A 17315-nucleotide genomic window follows, 5' to 3' on the forward strand; every position below is an offset into this window, starting at 1 on the left:
ATAATATAGCAGACAGTACTATATTTTAATGTAACAATACCTGCAGTTACATATGAAAATATTTATATTATGAATCCATCTGAACCTGCCATAACTGACTGAATTAAGGTGTTAAAAGAGGTTATTGTATAATGGAAATGATGATCATTTCCTAATGTTTTTACACATAAAGTCTTTTTCAGTGACATTAAAATAGGATTATATAACTACATTGAGAGAAGGTTGGCCGCTCTAAATGCACTTTTGAGACTTTCATATTTATACAAAAGAGCTGCAGGGCATTGTGTAAATCTGGACACAGGTGATGTGGAGCATTACTGGAAAGGCAGACTGGAACTGGATTTCTAACCCAAATAAGCTTTAATAGTTTGATTTCATAATAAAGCTTTGGCTGTTGAATTATTTAATACATATTGTACCTCCTTTATATTCAGCTGAAGAAGGTTGTCCATTTTTAAACTGACACTTACTGGACAGTTTAAACAGTTTCTCTTATTTTACATCAAAACATATCACAGATGTAAACTTCATGGGCTTAGATTAACCTTAACTTGACTGAATTTATGTGGGTAACTAGTTGAGGTATTTATTTAATTTCCAGCAGAGCAGATCAGTCCTGTAGTAGGTCTGTTTTTAGTCATTGCTACTTCACTTCTCCATCCATCCTCCTTTGGTCTGTACCTGCTGCATCAGGGAGGGTGGAGCCTTTCTCCAGGGGTGATTGGACGAGAGGCCTGGTCCACTCTGGACAGGTCACCAGAACAACAAAGGACAACACGAAGACAACCAGGGCAAGCTGCATCTTTTTAGACTGTGGGATGAAGCCAGAGTGACTGCAGTAAACCAAGGCATGCTTTGGGAGAACATGCAGCTCCATGCAGAAACATTCAGGACTGCCCCCCTTCATGTTATTTCAAAGTAAAAATAAAATAATTGTGACATTTAAAAAAAGACCAAACATACCAGGTGTTTTCTTCCACATTTGATTTTATTATATGAAGTGTTTGATTTTGTGTGTTTTCCTGTGTGTATGGAACCAAAGACATGACGTTTCTGTGGTGAACCTGAACCTCCACTCTTCTCCCCTCCCTCCCTCCAGACTACAACAACAGTGCAAAATCTCCCTCTCAGTCTCTGACACATTACATGTCTTGCAGAAAGACTCCCCCCGAGTCACACTAACTCTTAGCTGTGAGATGAACATTAATCGCCGGCTTCGACTGGCACATAAGACACGTGGAGTACATGTAAACAGAAAGACGAGCAGCAACGAACAATTAGGAGGACTCGAACATCTTCTTCCTATCGGCCTTGTCCTCGATGTTCTTACGCCAGTCACCCACTGCTTCTGCTGGCTGTGAAGCACAGAAACATCTTTTTCTAATTGCAATATACATGTCCACAAAAACATCACAGACGTAAGAACAGGGATAATAGTTTTTTGTGTTTTACGAAGAGTGAAATTTTGATAAAAACTTGTGTCTCACCTCCTCTTTGACCTCCTTCTTGACCTGCTTCAGGTTGGCCCTCAGGTCCATGTTGACCGTGTGTTTGGAGCCCAGCAGAGCCTTCAGCATGGCGTCGGCGGACATACGCACCTTCTTCAGGGCGGGCTTCTTCACTCCAACCAGGTCCACCACTTTGATTTTTAGGTCTTCAATCTACGAGTAAAAATGACACTTGATTTTTCTTTTCTTTAGACTTTTGTTGTGTATTTGTGGTCACATGTGACCCACCTCTTTGTCTGCCTTTTGGACTTTGGCCTCAATGTCGTACCTTTCCTCATCTATCTTATCTATGGCAGCATGGATCTTCTTGCAGAGCTCCTGTTGATACAAAATCAGAATAACATATAATATAATAACAGTGACGTTCACTTAAACCTGAGAGGTGTTAAGTACCTGGCCTGTTTTATGTCAAATCTAAAGAAAAATAAAATCTTCTGTAATGAAGGAAGCTCCGCGGCTGAGCTCATGTTAGAGTGTGGACCTGCTTACTTGTATTGATTTCTACAACATTACAACCACCTCTTTAGCTTGTGTTTGTGTTAAGAGGTTCTAACTAATCCTACAACTTTCATAAGCACTGTAATACTTTCAATAAGTGCCATATTTTATGTGGTTCTGTGTCTTAAAATGGAGCCATGTTATAAATTCAGCATGCTTGTACAACATGTAACCAGGATATTTGATTGTCTTCATCTGTCAAATTCTGATTTGTTAGTGAATATAGATGGAAAAACAGAAAAACTAAAAAGAAATGGGCTGGCAAAGATTTTGTTGTAAAAACTGGATATCTGTGTTCTTTCATTCCACCAACATGTTGCCATGATCCATAGTTACATCTACTTATGGAAACTCTAAGTCCATTACCTCTGGGCTTTTGTTGTTCAGAGGTCGGAATCTGAACTTCCTTAAACACGAACAATCAAGAAACCTTTGTGGTACATCTAAGAGTCTTTCTGGACTCTTAGATGTACCATATCTAAGAGTCCAGAGTCCACAAAGGTACTCTTAGATGTACCTTTGTGGCACATCTAAGAGTCCAGAAAGACTCTGAGATTTACCACAAAGGTACATCTTCTACCTTTGTTCTTCTCTCAGTTCTTTACCTTCAGCAAATGTTGCCCTTTTTTATTCTTCAATGGCTGGACTTACTTCCTACCCATATTTCAGACCTATGGGAATCTTAGGTCTGGAAATATCTTCATTCAAATTAGTTTATGTTTGCGACTGGTGTCTCACCATGAGCGTAGCCTGATCTCCACTCGTGTCTGGAGGAGGACAGTTCTCAGCCATGTAGGCCTCTTTGGCCTCTTCTCTCTCCTTCCTTTCCTTCTCCAGCCAAGTCTGAGCAACCTGCAGAACCAGGCTCTGCAGAAGGAAACAACACCAAGCACACAATTTAGTTTTATTTCTTCTGCCATCCTAATTTATCTAGAGCTGTAAATTGAAATATGGGATACAGTAGACCAGTGTTATAATTATTTTGCTTTTATTAATTAACTGTATACAAGTTGTAGATTTCCTAACTACTGAGGCAGCAGACTTGTGAGACTGCGTGTACGCACACGTGTGTGTGTGTGTGTGTGTGTGTGTGTGTGTGTGTGTGTGTGTGTGTCTGTGTCTGTGTATGTATGTTTGATACCTTTAGATGGTGCCGACGGCTGGATGTCATCTTTTTCCTGTTTGGACAGATTTCTCATAGTTACAATGTCACTGTTGAGGAAAAACTGAAACTTTCCAAAATGCATTTTCTTGAAAAAAACAAAAAACAAAAAAACCCACAAAAACTGTGAAACTTTTGTTTAACTTTTTGGGTAGGGACTGCAAACTGAAAACAGTCATCAGAGAAGACTTTTTGACTTACTCAGACATCTTGATGGCGTTTGTAGTTCACAATCTGCATCAAAACACACATGAATTACAGGAAATTTATGAGTGTGTTTGATCTATGCTGTTGGAGCCAAGCACATCAGCTGTCTGAGATCAGCATGACGGACACTGATGCACTGCAGAATTTGTAACGTAACGAGATCTGAGGCCGCAGCTGAGAAACAGCAACATAGACGGAACTAAACTGGGAAGGTCCAGCTAGGGTGTCACTTCTTTTTCAGACACCATCCGATCTTGTGAAATCATTCTGTACAGCAATGCCAGTCGGCGAGGGTCCAATGTGTCGCTTTTATGTCCAATTAATGGAATATCCATGACGATGAAAAGGAGACGTTTTACTGATCCAATGAGGTTGCAGTAAATTTTTCTATCAGCATGTTGGGAAAAATGTTTTAAGTGAAAAGAACTATCCAAATGTTTATTACTATTATTCTTGTTATTTTTTTAAATGGGTACAAGTGCATTTTATTTAAAATTTAGCTGAAGTATCGAACACGAAATGCATTATTTTTAGGAACATTAAGTAAACAGAATCTGAATTTTTACATTTGAGTCTAAAAGCAAGAAAGACAAAAATAAATCTGCTAAATTAATCAGAATTTCCTCAATGTCAACTAACAGGGTTGAAGAAAAATGTCAGTGAGTAAAACATACATGTTGATGAACTTTGACAATTTTACTATTTCCAAAAACCACAGCCTTGTTTTAACGAAGGGCTTATATAATCAAAACATTATCTTTTGAAAATAATAATAATAATAAAAAAACTGTCCTGATAGACAAACATCATTTAGAAGAAATACAAGCAGAACAGGTATAAAAAGTTTCAGGCACACACTTAATCCTGCTGAGCTGCAAACTGATTTTGAAACACATGAAGGTAAAAGATGAAGTCTGAAGAAAGCTGCATGTGTCCTACAAGCACAGCGAGCGAGAGTTTAGGGAGTCAGAATTGGTCAAAGGTAAAGCAGCCTGAAATGATGTCACCTAAAGACACGGCTCTGCTTCACATTTTCTGGCTTCCCGATTAAAGTAAAGGATGCTGCTCTCAAAAAGGCTGGAGAAAGTAAAAAAAAAATGGAAGAGTTCTCACCTATTGAGAGAGAGGGAAGGAGGACAAGACACACTTGTTGGAAGAAAAGCGGACACTGCCAAAGCCACGGACAGAGAAAAATGAAATACGTATATATGGTGGCCTGAGATGCCTCAGCAGAATGCTGAGAACCTCTTTATGGAAATGAATTTCAAAGTCAGACCAATGGCCCTGCGAGCTCCTGAAATACACCCTGCCCAGCCCCACTGCAAGATGCCCCCGTCTTCCTACTGAGCTCACGGCTCCTTCCACCAAGTTTACTGTCAATGGATAATTAGACATTACTCACAAAGAAACCTTCAGATATAAGAAGAGTGAATTGTTGCTTCTATGTAAGTGAGCAGAGTAAACTAGCTAACTGGCTAATTACTCGTTTGTCTGGTGGCTGTTGAAGACAAGCCAACATCAGTGTTAGTGAGTATCAGTCCATGCTGTCTCCCAGTGCTTGTACCTCCACCACATTCAGGTCCCAATGCTAATCTGTCAAATTAGATTTCCCTAAGCTGTATAATCCCCTTTTTGCAACCCAATGTTGTGATGTAGAAACCTGAAACTTGGCCTTTGGGAGCCTTCAGGTCTCGTGTTCCTAACTAAACATCGCCATGTGCCCCTCACGTTCCATAACACTTAAAGTATCTGTGGTGTTTCCTCAGTGCTGCCCAGTCTGAACAAAAGCATCTTCCCAAACCACAAAGATCCCTTCAATCCACAGAGACAAAGGCATGTTGTACTGACACAGTGAGAGAATCCCCATGTTCAATGGTTAGGGGTTCCAAAAGAGGCTTGTTAGGATTGGTAATATGGTTACAGTTCATGTAATTTACCTTTTACTGGAAATGATCAGAGTAAATCCTACATTCTGTTATTCTTCAATAATCATCACTGTATCAGTTTGAATGATGTGATCTATCAAGTAAATAAAAGCAGCAACAAACAAAATAACTCATATTTCAAAACATTTATTTCTACTGCTTTCATGAAAACTGGTACATTCTGATGTGATGTTTCTCAGCAAACAGTTATACTATCACAGGAGCATAGTGTGCTCATTGACAATTAGAAAAGCAAGACAGAGTGCCCCGCCTTGGGCCCTGAACGCCTCCAGGGGACACAGAGGTGCACTCAGTCAGTCAGACCTGCTATCATCCGCCACAGTCCTGAAGAGTTTTAGGAAGACTCAAACATCTTCTTCCTGTCGGCCTTGTCCTCAATGTTCTTACGCCAGTCGCCGATCGCCTCTGTTGGCTGGATCAAACAACAAGAATTGTTAATACACAAAACTGACAAAACACGTCTAGTGCTTGAAACAAGTAAGAACTTAACAGATTTCTGTGAAATGAAAAAAATCTCCATTGAATTCTGTACAGTTTCTTGGCTGGAAAAGTCTTGTGTTGTTTACTGTAAAATATGTCATGTACTACTTTAAAAAAACAGTATGATTATTACTCTTGATTTGTTATTAGTTGAAAAAAGGAGGTTTGTACATAAAGTGCAACATGAAGCTAAGGCGTTAAAGCAAAGTCTATTAGTAGTCACAGCTGTTTGGTAAAAGCTGAAGATGCAAAACAGTGAAAACCTGATGCCAGATGTCTTTGTTAGAGCTTTGAGCCTCACCTCCTCTTTGGTCTCCTTCTTGACCTGCTTCAGGTTGGCCCTCAGGTCCATGTTGACCGTGTGTTTGGAGCCCAGCAGAGCCTTCAGCATGGCATCAGCAGACATACGCACCTTCTTCAGGGCGGGCTTCTTCACTCCAGCCAGATCCACCACCTTCAGCTTCAGATCTTCAATCTGGGGCCAGAGAAACAATTATTCATATAATAAACTAAGACTACATGTTAGTAACATCTTACCAATGAATGCCATGTTCAACACTTAAAATGTAGAGGTAATACATGCTGCCTAAGGTTACACATTGTTAGAAACCGTTGTCACTTCCTGACAGAGGTTTGTGTTTACATCAACCTGTAGCGTGATGCTCTGTACATCTGTCTAATGTTTTTGTTGTTGTAGGAGCTTCTGTACCTGAACTGCTGTGACAAAGTTGTACCAAGTCGTACTGCTGCAGTCAATAGAAAAATTCAACTGCCTAAGTACTGAGGTCTCTCTGAGACAGTTTTAGGCAAAAAAAATGCCAAAATTCGCATAGGAACATAAAGACAAAACCTTAAATAACATGAGTAGGCAGTTTATCAGCAAAAAAACAACAACAAAAAAACAAAAAAAAAAAGTTGATTTGGGGGTAAGTTTCACTGTGTGTGTGTGTGTGGGTGTGTGTGTGTGCAGGTTGTTTTTTTCTGCGTGTCTCTATGTTGCCCTGTGATGAACTAAATACCAGTCTGTGATTTACGTCTCCTCTTACCCAATTTCTGCCAGAGATAAGCGCCAGTTCCTTAGAGCAGGTTATAGTTTCTTTAGTGCTCAAAGTATATGGTGAACAGCTGACTACAATATTAGGGTATCAAACTATTAGGTTCTTACAGTATTATGGTGTTACAGTCTTAGGGTGTTTGTTTTTCCCAACAGGAGACTTTCTCTTTGGGGTAACTCATATTTCTGACTTGAGTTTATCTCTCTCTACACAGATGTAAACATAAAAGAGCAAGAAAAGAGGAACTTTTATCAGTGGAAACAAGCAGTTTCCCCTGATAAGACAACTTGTAGCAAAACATGAAAAGGCAATAAAAATACAGTGTCTCTAGCACTTCCTACAATCTATGGCATATTCTGCCTTCCAAGCCACTGCAAGTCTTCAGCTCCCAAAAAATGCTCATTGACAAAGGTCTGTGTGCAAATGCTCATCCTCCCGTCTCTCTTTCACTTTCACAACTAGCACAAGCCTAGAGATGTTCCCTTGTTCTAACACAGCTCCAGCTATGAAGGCCTTTGAAGGCTATGAAGGCCTTTGAGGGACAGAACTGGCCTGCTGAGCTAGCACAGAGGTTAACCCTTCAACAGCAGGAAGTGACCAGATTCCTTCTTCACAAAGACGACCGACTGACACACAGACTGTGACCACCATGCTTCCTGTTGTTAGCAAAACAAATTAGAAGGACTAGAAATAAATTCAAAAGATTGTGAAAACAAAGAAACAAATAAGACACTGAATAGCATTAGCACAAATCACACAGCTGAGCATTACACAAAGACCTAAAGCTCAAGTTAACGTGTTGATTTCAGTTCATGTTGGTCACATCTCTTTACCATTTTATTCAATGGAAGAAGTTGTGCTTTTGACAGTCACACCAAATAACCTTAATTTGTTTAACTTTGCACATATTAACATTGTCTTTCCCACAAAGCAGAACTATTCTCCAAAAGAGATTAAAATATCCAACTTTTCAGCAGACTCATTGTTCTATGTATGAAACTAACGATCCAGTCTTATAGTATAGACTCAGAGTGTCATATGCAGGATGTTGCATTTGTTTCACACCCAACCCTTGAACAAATTCAATAAATCAGAATATTTGTCCTGGTAATCTGTTTGTCAAATTAGCAGTACCTTTTGAAAATAATAAACTTTAAGCAGTTATTAAACATACTTTTCATTAAACCCATATTTATGTTTTTGAAAATATTTTTTATTGTTATAATGTAATATTCTGATTTTGAATGTTGTGTTTTTATGACTTGCAAATGAAAAATCATCATAATTCAGAAAAATAAAGGCTTTCATACATCCACCTATAAGTGATAAAGTTTCTGAAATAAATGGACTTGTCAGTATTCTAATCTTTTGAATGGGTCTGTACACCCAAAACAAGTTAAAACATATCAGTTGAAGAGCTTCTGAATAGTTACTGAATGAAAATTATTAAATGTGCTAAAAGGAAGGGATTTGTGCTTGTTAGAGTGTGTTTGGAGTCTTTTAATAACTCAGTAATATGCAAACCCATGAAAAGAAAAGAATAAGTACATTTTTTCATTGACAATTTGACAAACCTTACAGCAACCTCTACTGGAGTTAAGAATGACAAGGACAAAGAGAAATGACAGTTCTGTGAGGGTTTTAGTCAAATCTCCCTAAACCTAGTTAGAACTGATTGTACATCTACATTGTTGCATTTTTTTTCTTTAATTGCAGTTGTATTTTCTTAACTGAAATCTCAGGTGTCAGTGCATTCTCATTGGTGAGTTGTGGAGTGTCTGTCCACTGTTTTTTTTTTCTCTCCCTGCACAGAACAGGTAGAAATTAATACACATGAGCACTCTATGAATCTATGTACAGTGTGTGAAATTTGTATTGAAAACATGAACTGGAAATCAAATTAATGGTTTCTGAATATTGGCTTTGAAATGTTTTTTAATGTATCTGCATTTTTAAGGTTTCCAGAGTTTTGCTCTTGATTGTCTCTCACCTCTTTGTCAGCCTTCTGAACTTTGGCTTCTGCATCATACCTCGCCTCATCAATCTTGTCAATGGCAGCATGGAGCTGCTTGCAGATTTCCTGTGGATTCACAGAAACAATGCATATTTTCAGCAACTTATAAATGCCATAACTAGATTTAATCTGTTATGACAGTTATCTACGACAAAACTATTGAGGTGGTTAGGGCCTGTTCCTGGGCGGCCAGGACGAGGGCCTCTGTGCTGTCCTTGAGTCCAGCTTTTTAGAATTCTTTGTGAAACTCTTTGTACTGTTTTATGGATAAAGGAACTAATAAAAACACCATAAAGATATAATGCAAGAAGGCCTCGGGCCTGAAGGTCATTACATTTACAGATATTCACCCACCATATCTGTCTTCATGTACATGGAGACTTTAAAAAAATGTTATCTGCTCAAAATTCTTACATTTTTGGAGACAAGAGAATGGCAAGGGAGTTTGGGAGTTTGATTCCTAACATGATTCCAGACTCCTAACATGATTCCAGACTCTTAAGGTCTCTAAATCAGATCAGCATCTATTTTCCTAAATATAAGCGCTGCCTTGCTCAGTTTTCTGCTCTCCACTCACTCTCTTGCTATATGATTCAAGCTCCTTTGGTTATTTCCATAAATGTTTAAGGGTGATCTTTGACCTCTTGTTCAAAGATCTGCCCTTTGCTTCAAGTGACATTCCAGACTAAAATATTCTGAAACATATTTTTCCCATTTGGGGACACAGGAAAGTTCATTGTTTAAGCTTTAAAAACATAACATTGGAAAACACATTTAATTTGGAAAAAAATATAAAATACCTTATAGGTTTCCTTTTCCAAACAGAGTCAAAAATGTTGTCATTAGTGGACCAGTTGTCTGTTACCTGGGATAAATCCCTTTTTAAAGATGCAGTTTCTGAGTTAGACTAAGTGTCAGAAGAAACCTCTCTGGATTCAGTGTGTTTCGCTCTCACCGTGAGGTCTCCACTGAGGTCAGGCGGTGGGCAGTTCTCAGCAAGGTAGGCTTCTTTAGCAGCTGCAATTGACTTCTTCTCCTCCTCGAGCCATTTGGTAGCAATCTGCAGCATCAGGCTCTGTAGAAACAGACCTGAATCAGTCAAAGGAACTGTCCTAACACTTTTTTTCTCCCAATACAAAAAAGTTAAATTCAGACCTTCAGTTGATGCCTGCGGCTCGATGTCATTTTCTTTCCCCTGAAGGTGAGGACAAACAACTAATTAGGTATCAATTGCTATTATTATTTCTTTTTTGAAAATATTGTCAGTTGATATTACATACTAAACAATATGCCAGTCACTACAGCGACACAGTGACAGGAGACAGGTGGGTCTTTGGTCTTTTACAGCGTGGTTAACAGAAATGTACAGAACGGGTTTCATCTAAGCTGGTTGGTTATTCTCGCTTACACACTTAATGTTAAGCTACCTGCTCTTGAAAGTCCTAACAGCAGAAAACCGACACACAGACAAAACTGTGTTGGGAAAAAAAAAAAACAAGTTGGGGAAAAAAAAGGTACTTGGCAAAACAAAAGTTAAATTTGCAGCTAAATGCATTGTTTTTTATGTCTAATAATACTGTATTATTCTATAACACATTCATTTGAGTTTCATTTAGCAGTTGAATTTTACCTATGATGACAAAATCACTCATCAGAATGTTTAAACAGAGTTTGTATATTTTAAAAACTAAGAATAAGACATTTACAGGCGTGTAAAGAGAAATGAATCAGCAAGAAAAGGAATCCAAAGTTTCTAACAGCAGGAGCAACTGGCAACTGGTTTTAAATAAAAACGGCTTCACCCTACTTACATTATAGATATCTCATATTAGTTTACAACTTGACATATTAGTTACTAAAGATGTTTCTAATTATATTTTAATGAGACAAAATACCTCTCTGAGATATCTTTACTCTCATTCTGACTATATAAATATGAGATTTTCCTATAAGTTGTATGAAAGTTTCAATTCAAAATATCTGTAATGAATTACTGAAACATATATTTCAGATATCAACACTTAAATTATAATTAATCACAAAGTAAATTTTTAAGTGCAGTGTGTGTATATTTTTTTTCTTCTTTTTTTTACATTTACACAGTTTGAGTTCTCCTCATATCCTGCAGTGCTGAACTCTTTCTAAATTGTTGCATTTTCTTTCAATTTTTTGCTGGACACACAAAATTCTGCAGGCAACTGTTTTTGTAGCTCAGTGGCACCATAAGGGGTCATGCAGTTCTTAATTCAGATATCTAAAATTCTCATTTTGACAAATCTTAATTGCATTTGAGAAATCTTGAATCATAGTGATGTGTGACCCAGTGACATCATTAGAGAAATCTTCAACTAACTGAAGATGTTCTGAATAATTTGTAATTCAAGTCAGATTTTTAGTTAGAATGTGAATGCAGATGTCTCAAGTGATCATTTAGGTTAAAATGTAACTGAAGAATTTTTACATATCTAGAAAATGATCACAGATAGTCAGGAAGAAAAAACAAAAAAAAACTATTTTATGATTGATCAATTAATCAATCAATCATATATATATATATAAATATATATATATATATATATATATATATATATATATATATATATATATATATATATATATATATATATATATATATATCTTCCCCATCAATCAATTAATCAGTTGCCACCTTAAGATAACAAATGACACGTTTAAAGGAAGGTTGGGGAAGATATCTATTATAGACAGAAGTCAAAGCTGTCAAAGAACCTTTATGAAACCTGTTCTTTAGTTTTGATAAAGAAAAAATCAGATTTTGATGCATTGGATTTATTTAGAGAATTCAAATTTGAATGATCTTGGGATAAGAACATAAAATATCAACAGAAGCATCTGGAGTTTAATACTTACTCAGACATCTTGGCTGTGCTTGATCTTCACACCCTGTTCAGACAGAGAAAACAGTTTTACGGACACAAATTCTGCTTGTTATTGATTAGGTAATCATTACAGGTCTGCAGGGAAGAGAACATGTTTTAGAATAAATATAATCAAGCTCTCAAAGCAGCCAGTTTTAGCTGAGTGGGGCCTCAGTCACTGTGCTAAACAGCTGGGCCTATGGAAGACGTATCGCCTGAGACTGAACTGGTAACAGTGAGCCGAAGGTCTGAGCACAAATAGACACCAGCACTGGACAAAAATGTGGCTCACAGCAGCGAGTCGCAGTAGTTCAAATGATTCAAACGCCTTAAGGTCAATACAGTTACTGACACTAACCGGGTCCAGAAGCAGGCTTACTAAACATAACGCCAAGCAGGAATCAAAAGGAATAATTCAATCAAGAATAAAACTTATTGCAATGAAAACTAAATGCAATAATTTTATCTGACATAAAGCAATAAACTTTAAATTAGCTCATCCTGATCTGTATGTGAATGGAAGCTGAATGTTTTCTCAGTATCTGGCACTTTTCACCATGTATCAAAGTGTCATGCATTGGTCAACAATTTAAAAATATTCAGTCAAATTCATTTTCAGGATCCTCTGTTCTCCTACCTGTAAAGCAAATCTAAAGGTGACTGTCAGTGCTGCTTTCTGGCTGAGTGAACGGAGCAAGCTGCAGGAGTGATGAGGACAAGGAGCTGCAGCAGAAGAAGAGGGAGATACTGCCAAGTCCCAAACAGTAAAGAATAAATGTATATATGGTGTTAAGTGCCACCTCAGCTGGAAAGCCAGACCTCTTTATGGTAGCAGAGCCACTTCAGACCAATGGGCCGACAGCATCCAGAAATACCACTGCAACTTGCTGCTGAACCTCATAAATTTTGGCTGCAGGAAATCACTTCACTACCAGATTGCCTCCGTCAAAGACAAGCAGGACAGAAGTAATTGTTACACCAACAGTCAGCCAGGCTAGCTGGGCTAATCCATACCAGGAGAACGAGACTCAACATCCAGCAGCCACTGAGCCAAAGGTTCTACTAATGAAGCTGCAGTAGACAGTTATGGAAATGACATTAGGAGGTTAGAGAAGCTTTTAGTTCAATAGCAAGAGGAAATGATTACAAACCAAGGGAAATACTGATCTGAGATCTTCTTCCAGTAATTGGAGTGAGATCAGGATGATCCGATGAACGCGAAATATTAAACAACTGTAAGCATCTCAGAAAATCACGTTATCTTGTGGAAAATTGATATTTTCACACAATTTGATTTACGTTTTATTCTGACCAGATACCAATAACTTGATTACTCAGTCATCATGTTGAATATTACTGTTTGAGGCATGTTCAGGAGGATAAATGCAAATGATAAAATCAACATAAGAATCAATATATTATTTAAAAAAAATACACATTTTGCTAATCAACTGAAAATGTGACATATTTTTAACTGTCTATAAGTTAGGAACTTTTTAAGTTCTGGTTAATTCAGTTAATCTTAATAAATGCCTGTTTGTCTTGCATCATACATGGAACAAATGATTGCCTCTCCAACGATGAAAATGTAAGAAACCTTGAGATGTTACCTGCAGCTGTGGTAAACAACATTTTGGTTCCAAGAAAATAAAACACATTCTTTTTAGAAATTGCAAACTTTTTTGACAGTAGGTCAATGAGTTGAAATCACAAACATGGTTTTCCTTGCAGCATATGCAAATATATCTTAAAATCTTTAATATTGTCCTGATTAGGATATACCAGAAGTAAAGCAAAAATGTATTTATTTTTTTTCTGGACAGTACAAAACCCACAGACCGTAGCAGGTCCTGATAACATCCTGCATGTGATAACTGTTTCTGTCAGCTTAAAGAGTTCATTTCTCTCAGTAAAGCCACCGTCCACCAACCACTCTGCCTGGCTGACAAACCAGTTTGGTAATAAATAGTTTTAAATGGCTTGTTAAACACACATATTGTCATTGACTCTATGGCAATCCCTCATACAGAGCATGCATGTAGTGACAGTGGAGAGAAAAAAACTCCCTTGAGCCAGGTTCTAGCAGAAGCAAAACCTGGCTCAGTACAAGTGGCCGTCTGCCACGACAGACTGGGGTTTTGAGAAGACGGAGCAGATCTGTGATGATCTGGCCGTAATAAAACAGTGAAACAGAGTCCAGTGGACACCAGACCTTCTGAGGAAACTAAACAAAAACATTGTTATGTTCCTGCACGACAGAGTGGTGGTGGAGAGTGTGTTAATGTACTGCTTCTCAGCATGGCTCCAAAGCTCCGATAAGAAGAACCAGGGGCCCCCTGCAGAGGCTACTACGGGGAGCCACAAGGGTCATTGGAGAGTCCCAAACCCTCTGTCCAGGATTGGCTACTTTTAGCAACACTGAAGTAACTTTGAAGAAATGACATCTCCACAAACTGGGATCAATCCAGTCTTCATATCAGGCAAACAAAAAGGGAGGAGATAGTAGTGGGTGTGGAGGCAGCAGAAACAGAGACTGGAACTGTCACTGTCCATCACCCAGGGTTTTCCTTTGTATTCTATAAGCCTAGCAGGTCACCAGGCTTTACTCGTGCCCCCACCACATTTGTTTTAGCTATTGCATTCCCAAATTAGTCATTGATACAATACCTGAGAAAATGTTTCCAGTTTCACTGGTCATCAATAATTAGCCTTAAATGTGATTTCTCACATTTTACTTGGTGATTTGGACTTGCCTGGCTCATAGTGTCTAATATATTACTGATTTATATATTATGTCCAATTGAAAGTTTTATTCTGGAACCAGAAGAGTCACCTTCCCCCAAGACAGAGAGGCCAGTGAGAATTGCAAGTTTGGAATTTCCACAAAGATTATACAAACAGGGTTGTTAGATTTATGCAAATGAACTTAATATTAAAAAAAATGCTTACTTGATGTCTTGAGGCTGCTTTCATGTTGGCTTCACTGCACCTGAAAACAAACAGAAAAACTCTAAATAAGGAAAGAAGTGTCAAGTAAGAAAAAGGATGTTGAACAAAACAAAACAGTCGACACTTTTTACCTTTTGTTGATCAGGATCAGCTGAAATGTGTGTATGACTGGAAAGAATTGACTTTTTCATTACATGGCTAGAGATGACATGATGAAGTGTTAGTGCATTTTACTTAAAGAATGATGACATGATGACCTTGATCATTTTCCACAGTTTCATTGATTAGCAGAGTTCTGACAGAACTGGACAGCGTCCTGCGGTTCAGGACCATTGGGTGGCCCTCTGCTGACCCTGTGTGGCTGACAGGATTGCTGAGGTAACTATACACTGAGAAACATTTTAAGCTGTGACAGAAAGTCAAGAAGCAACTTTTATCTTCTAATAAACACCAAATCAATAAAAGATTTGTAGCATGACTGGAGTTAGTTTAAATTTCTTTCACAGTTAAATGATTACTTTTCAATGTTGGAACAATAAGAGAGAAATAATGATAGAGGACATGGAATCTTGTACTGTTGTAGACATTCTCTTGTCATTCCTTTCTATATTCTATATCATGACATAATACTAAGGATAAAAGGTAATTACGACCCACATCTGCACTTTGATTCTGGTATCTAAACAATACAGTGAACTAGACTAATAAAGCTGTAGCTGCTACACATTGTTGAGGGCTAGGGTCTCATTTTTCGTGGTTAGCTATGAACAAACAGAAAGTGCTGGATTTTTGTTGAATGTTGAAGGAAACTGATGATTGAGTCTTCTACCAAATAAACATGCCTAACACTGCAACAATAAAATGTTGGCTTTCACGGAACTGTCAATGCAAAGATCCTTTACAGGCACACATTTAATGCATTAGACTGATGTTAAAGAAAAATGAGATAAGTTTGGCAAACTTTGTCACGGGTCCTAATGGAGTTTAATGCGTCTGCTTTACAGTGTTGTGCCTCACTGAGTTCAAAGAGAAGTTATTATGTATGAAACAAAACATGTTTACATAAAAAAGCTAGTTAAAATTGAAAAATAAATGCATCTTTACCCATCTAAACTATTGAATCCAATTTATTTATTTTTTTAAATCTCACATTGATAAGTAAGGAACAAATGAGGGACAGTATTGGGTTTGGTGTCTTAGACGAGGATGCTTGTTGCCTAAAAATGTTGTGGCTTGAATAACACACCATCCAGTGGACGGTCAACCATTCTAGCTAATGCACTATACAAATGTACAATAACAAAAGCAGGCTGAAACACACTCATTTATGAAACAAAAGATGATTTGATGGAGAAAGTAAGACATTTCAGAAGCGTGTAAACAGCCCAGAGCAACTGGAGGTGTAGAGTTCAGTTCTTTAAGCGCTTTCAAACATCTTCTTCCTGTCAGCTTTGTCCTCAATGTTCTTACGCCAGTCACCCACTGCCTCTGTGGGCTGAAGCACACACACACACACACACACACACACACACACACACGGTCAACTGTTATCAAAACACGACAGCTGGTCCAAGCTTCTTTTGACAAAACCCTCACCTCCTCTTTGACCTCCTTCTTGACCTGCTTCAGGTTGGCCCTGAGGTCCAGGTTGACCGTGTGTTTGGAGCCCAGCAGAGCCTTCAGCATGGCGTCAGCAGACATGCGCACCTTCTTCAGGGCGGGCTTCTTCACTCCAGCCAGATCCACCACTTTGATCTTCAGTTCCTCAATCTGGGAACAACGGAGCGGTATCAAACTGAAACTAAGGACCAGCTTCCTTTTTTCTTCTCACAGCATGCTTCCAGACAGAGGTGCTTGATGGTTTTCATTCCAACATCATGATGAGATCAATAAAGGTGAACGATAAAATCTTCAGAAGATCTACCTCTTTATCAGCCTTGCCAACTTTGGCCTCCAAGTCGTATCTCTCTTCATCCACTTTGTCGATGAGAGCATGTATCTTTTTGCAGGTTTCCTTGTTTTAATTGAGAAGAAACAGCCGGTTACTTATTGATATTAGAAAGTAGATAGTGATTGGTTTTAAGTTAAGTTTTAAAAGATGATCAAATGAAATGTAAATAAGTAATGGAGCCAAACTAAATGAAACCTTTCTTGGCAAAGACTAATGGACACCAGTCTGCTAGTCTCATTAATGGACTGATGAAACACAGAGATCCTGGTAGAGGGTCTCTGTCAGAGTGTCGTGTTGTGAAGCTGAGGGTCTCTCACCATGAGGGTGGCCTGGTCTCCACTGAGGTTTGGTGCCGGACAGTGCTCAGCCATGTAGGCCTCCTTGGCTACAACCAGCTCCTTCTTCTCCTTCTCAAGCCAGGTTGCAGCCACCGACAGAACCAAACTCTGAGAGGAAGGACAGAAAGTCAGCCTTCATGAAAGAATCGTTTTTATTATTCAATAGACTTTTAGGCTTTGTTGATGCAAATGCTGCTTTTTATGAGAACAAAATGTGTCAGATTGATTATTTATTGAGTTTTTTTTTAGAAAGACAGACAGACAGACAGACAGACAGACAGACAGACAGACAGACAGACAGATAGATAGA

General features: G+C 38.3%; 3 protein-coding genes across 5 annotated transcripts in view; all 3 read right to left on the reverse strand.

Moving 5' to 3' along the window:
* Positions 1 to 967: 967 nt before the first annotated feature.
* Positions 968 to 4569, reverse strand: LOC103149380 (troponin I, fast skeletal muscle-like). Its single transcript, XM_007568500.2, has 7 exons — positions 4489 to 4569; positions 3370 to 3402; positions 3148 to 3184; positions 2745 to 2873; positions 1737 to 1826; positions 1488 to 1661; positions 968 to 1355 (listed from the first exon to the last, which is right to left on the reverse strand). The coding sequence occupies exons 2-7, from the start codon at positions 3375 to 3377 to the stop codon at positions 1278 to 1280; spliced, it is 516 nt and encodes a 171-aa protein (XP_007568562.1). The 5' UTR covers positions 3378 to 3402; positions 4489 to 4569; the 3' UTR covers positions 968 to 1277.
* Positions 4570 to 5431: 862 nt separating this feature from the next.
* Positions 5432 to 12422, reverse strand: LOC103149381 (troponin I, fast skeletal muscle-like). The gene is made up of 7 exons (XM_016679865.1): positions 12405 to 12422; positions 11760 to 11792; positions 10026 to 10065; positions 9826 to 9945; positions 8847 to 8936; positions 6103 to 6276; positions 5432 to 5733 (listed from the first exon to the last, which is right to left on the reverse strand). The coding sequence occupies exons 2-7, from the start codon at positions 11765 to 11767 to the stop codon at positions 5656 to 5658; spliced, it is 510 nt and encodes a 169-aa protein (XP_016535351.1). The 5' UTR covers positions 11768 to 11792; positions 12405 to 12422; the 3' UTR covers positions 5432 to 5655.
* Positions 12423 to 15827: 3405 nt separating this feature from the next.
* Positions 15828 to 17315, reverse strand: part of LOC103149382 (troponin I, fast skeletal muscle-like) — an 8945-nt gene continuing 7457 nt past the window's right edge. For all 3 annotated transcript variants that reach the window (XM_016679864.1, XM_007568504.2, XM_007568505.2), the window contains 4 exons: positions 16985 to 17113; positions 16641 to 16730; positions 16313 to 16486; positions 15828 to 16211 (listed from right to left, as the gene is read on the reverse strand). In XM_016679864.1, the coding sequence (XP_016535350.1) occupies positions 16134 to 16211; positions 16313 to 16486; positions 16641 to 16730; positions 16985 to 17113 (471 nt within the window). In that variant the 3' untranslated portion in view covers positions 15828 to 16133. The remainder of the gene's footprint in view (positions 16212 to 16312; positions 16487 to 16640; positions 16731 to 16984; positions 17114 to 17315) is intronic.

This window comes from Poecilia formosa, unplaced genomic scaffold (genome assembly GCF_000485575.1).
Source record: "Poecilia formosa unplaced genomic scaffold, Poecilia_formosa-5.1.2 Scaffold224, whole genome shotgun sequence".
Lineage (NCBI taxonomy): Eukaryota > Metazoa > Chordata > Actinopteri > Cyprinodontiformes > Poeciliidae > Poecilia > Poecilia formosa.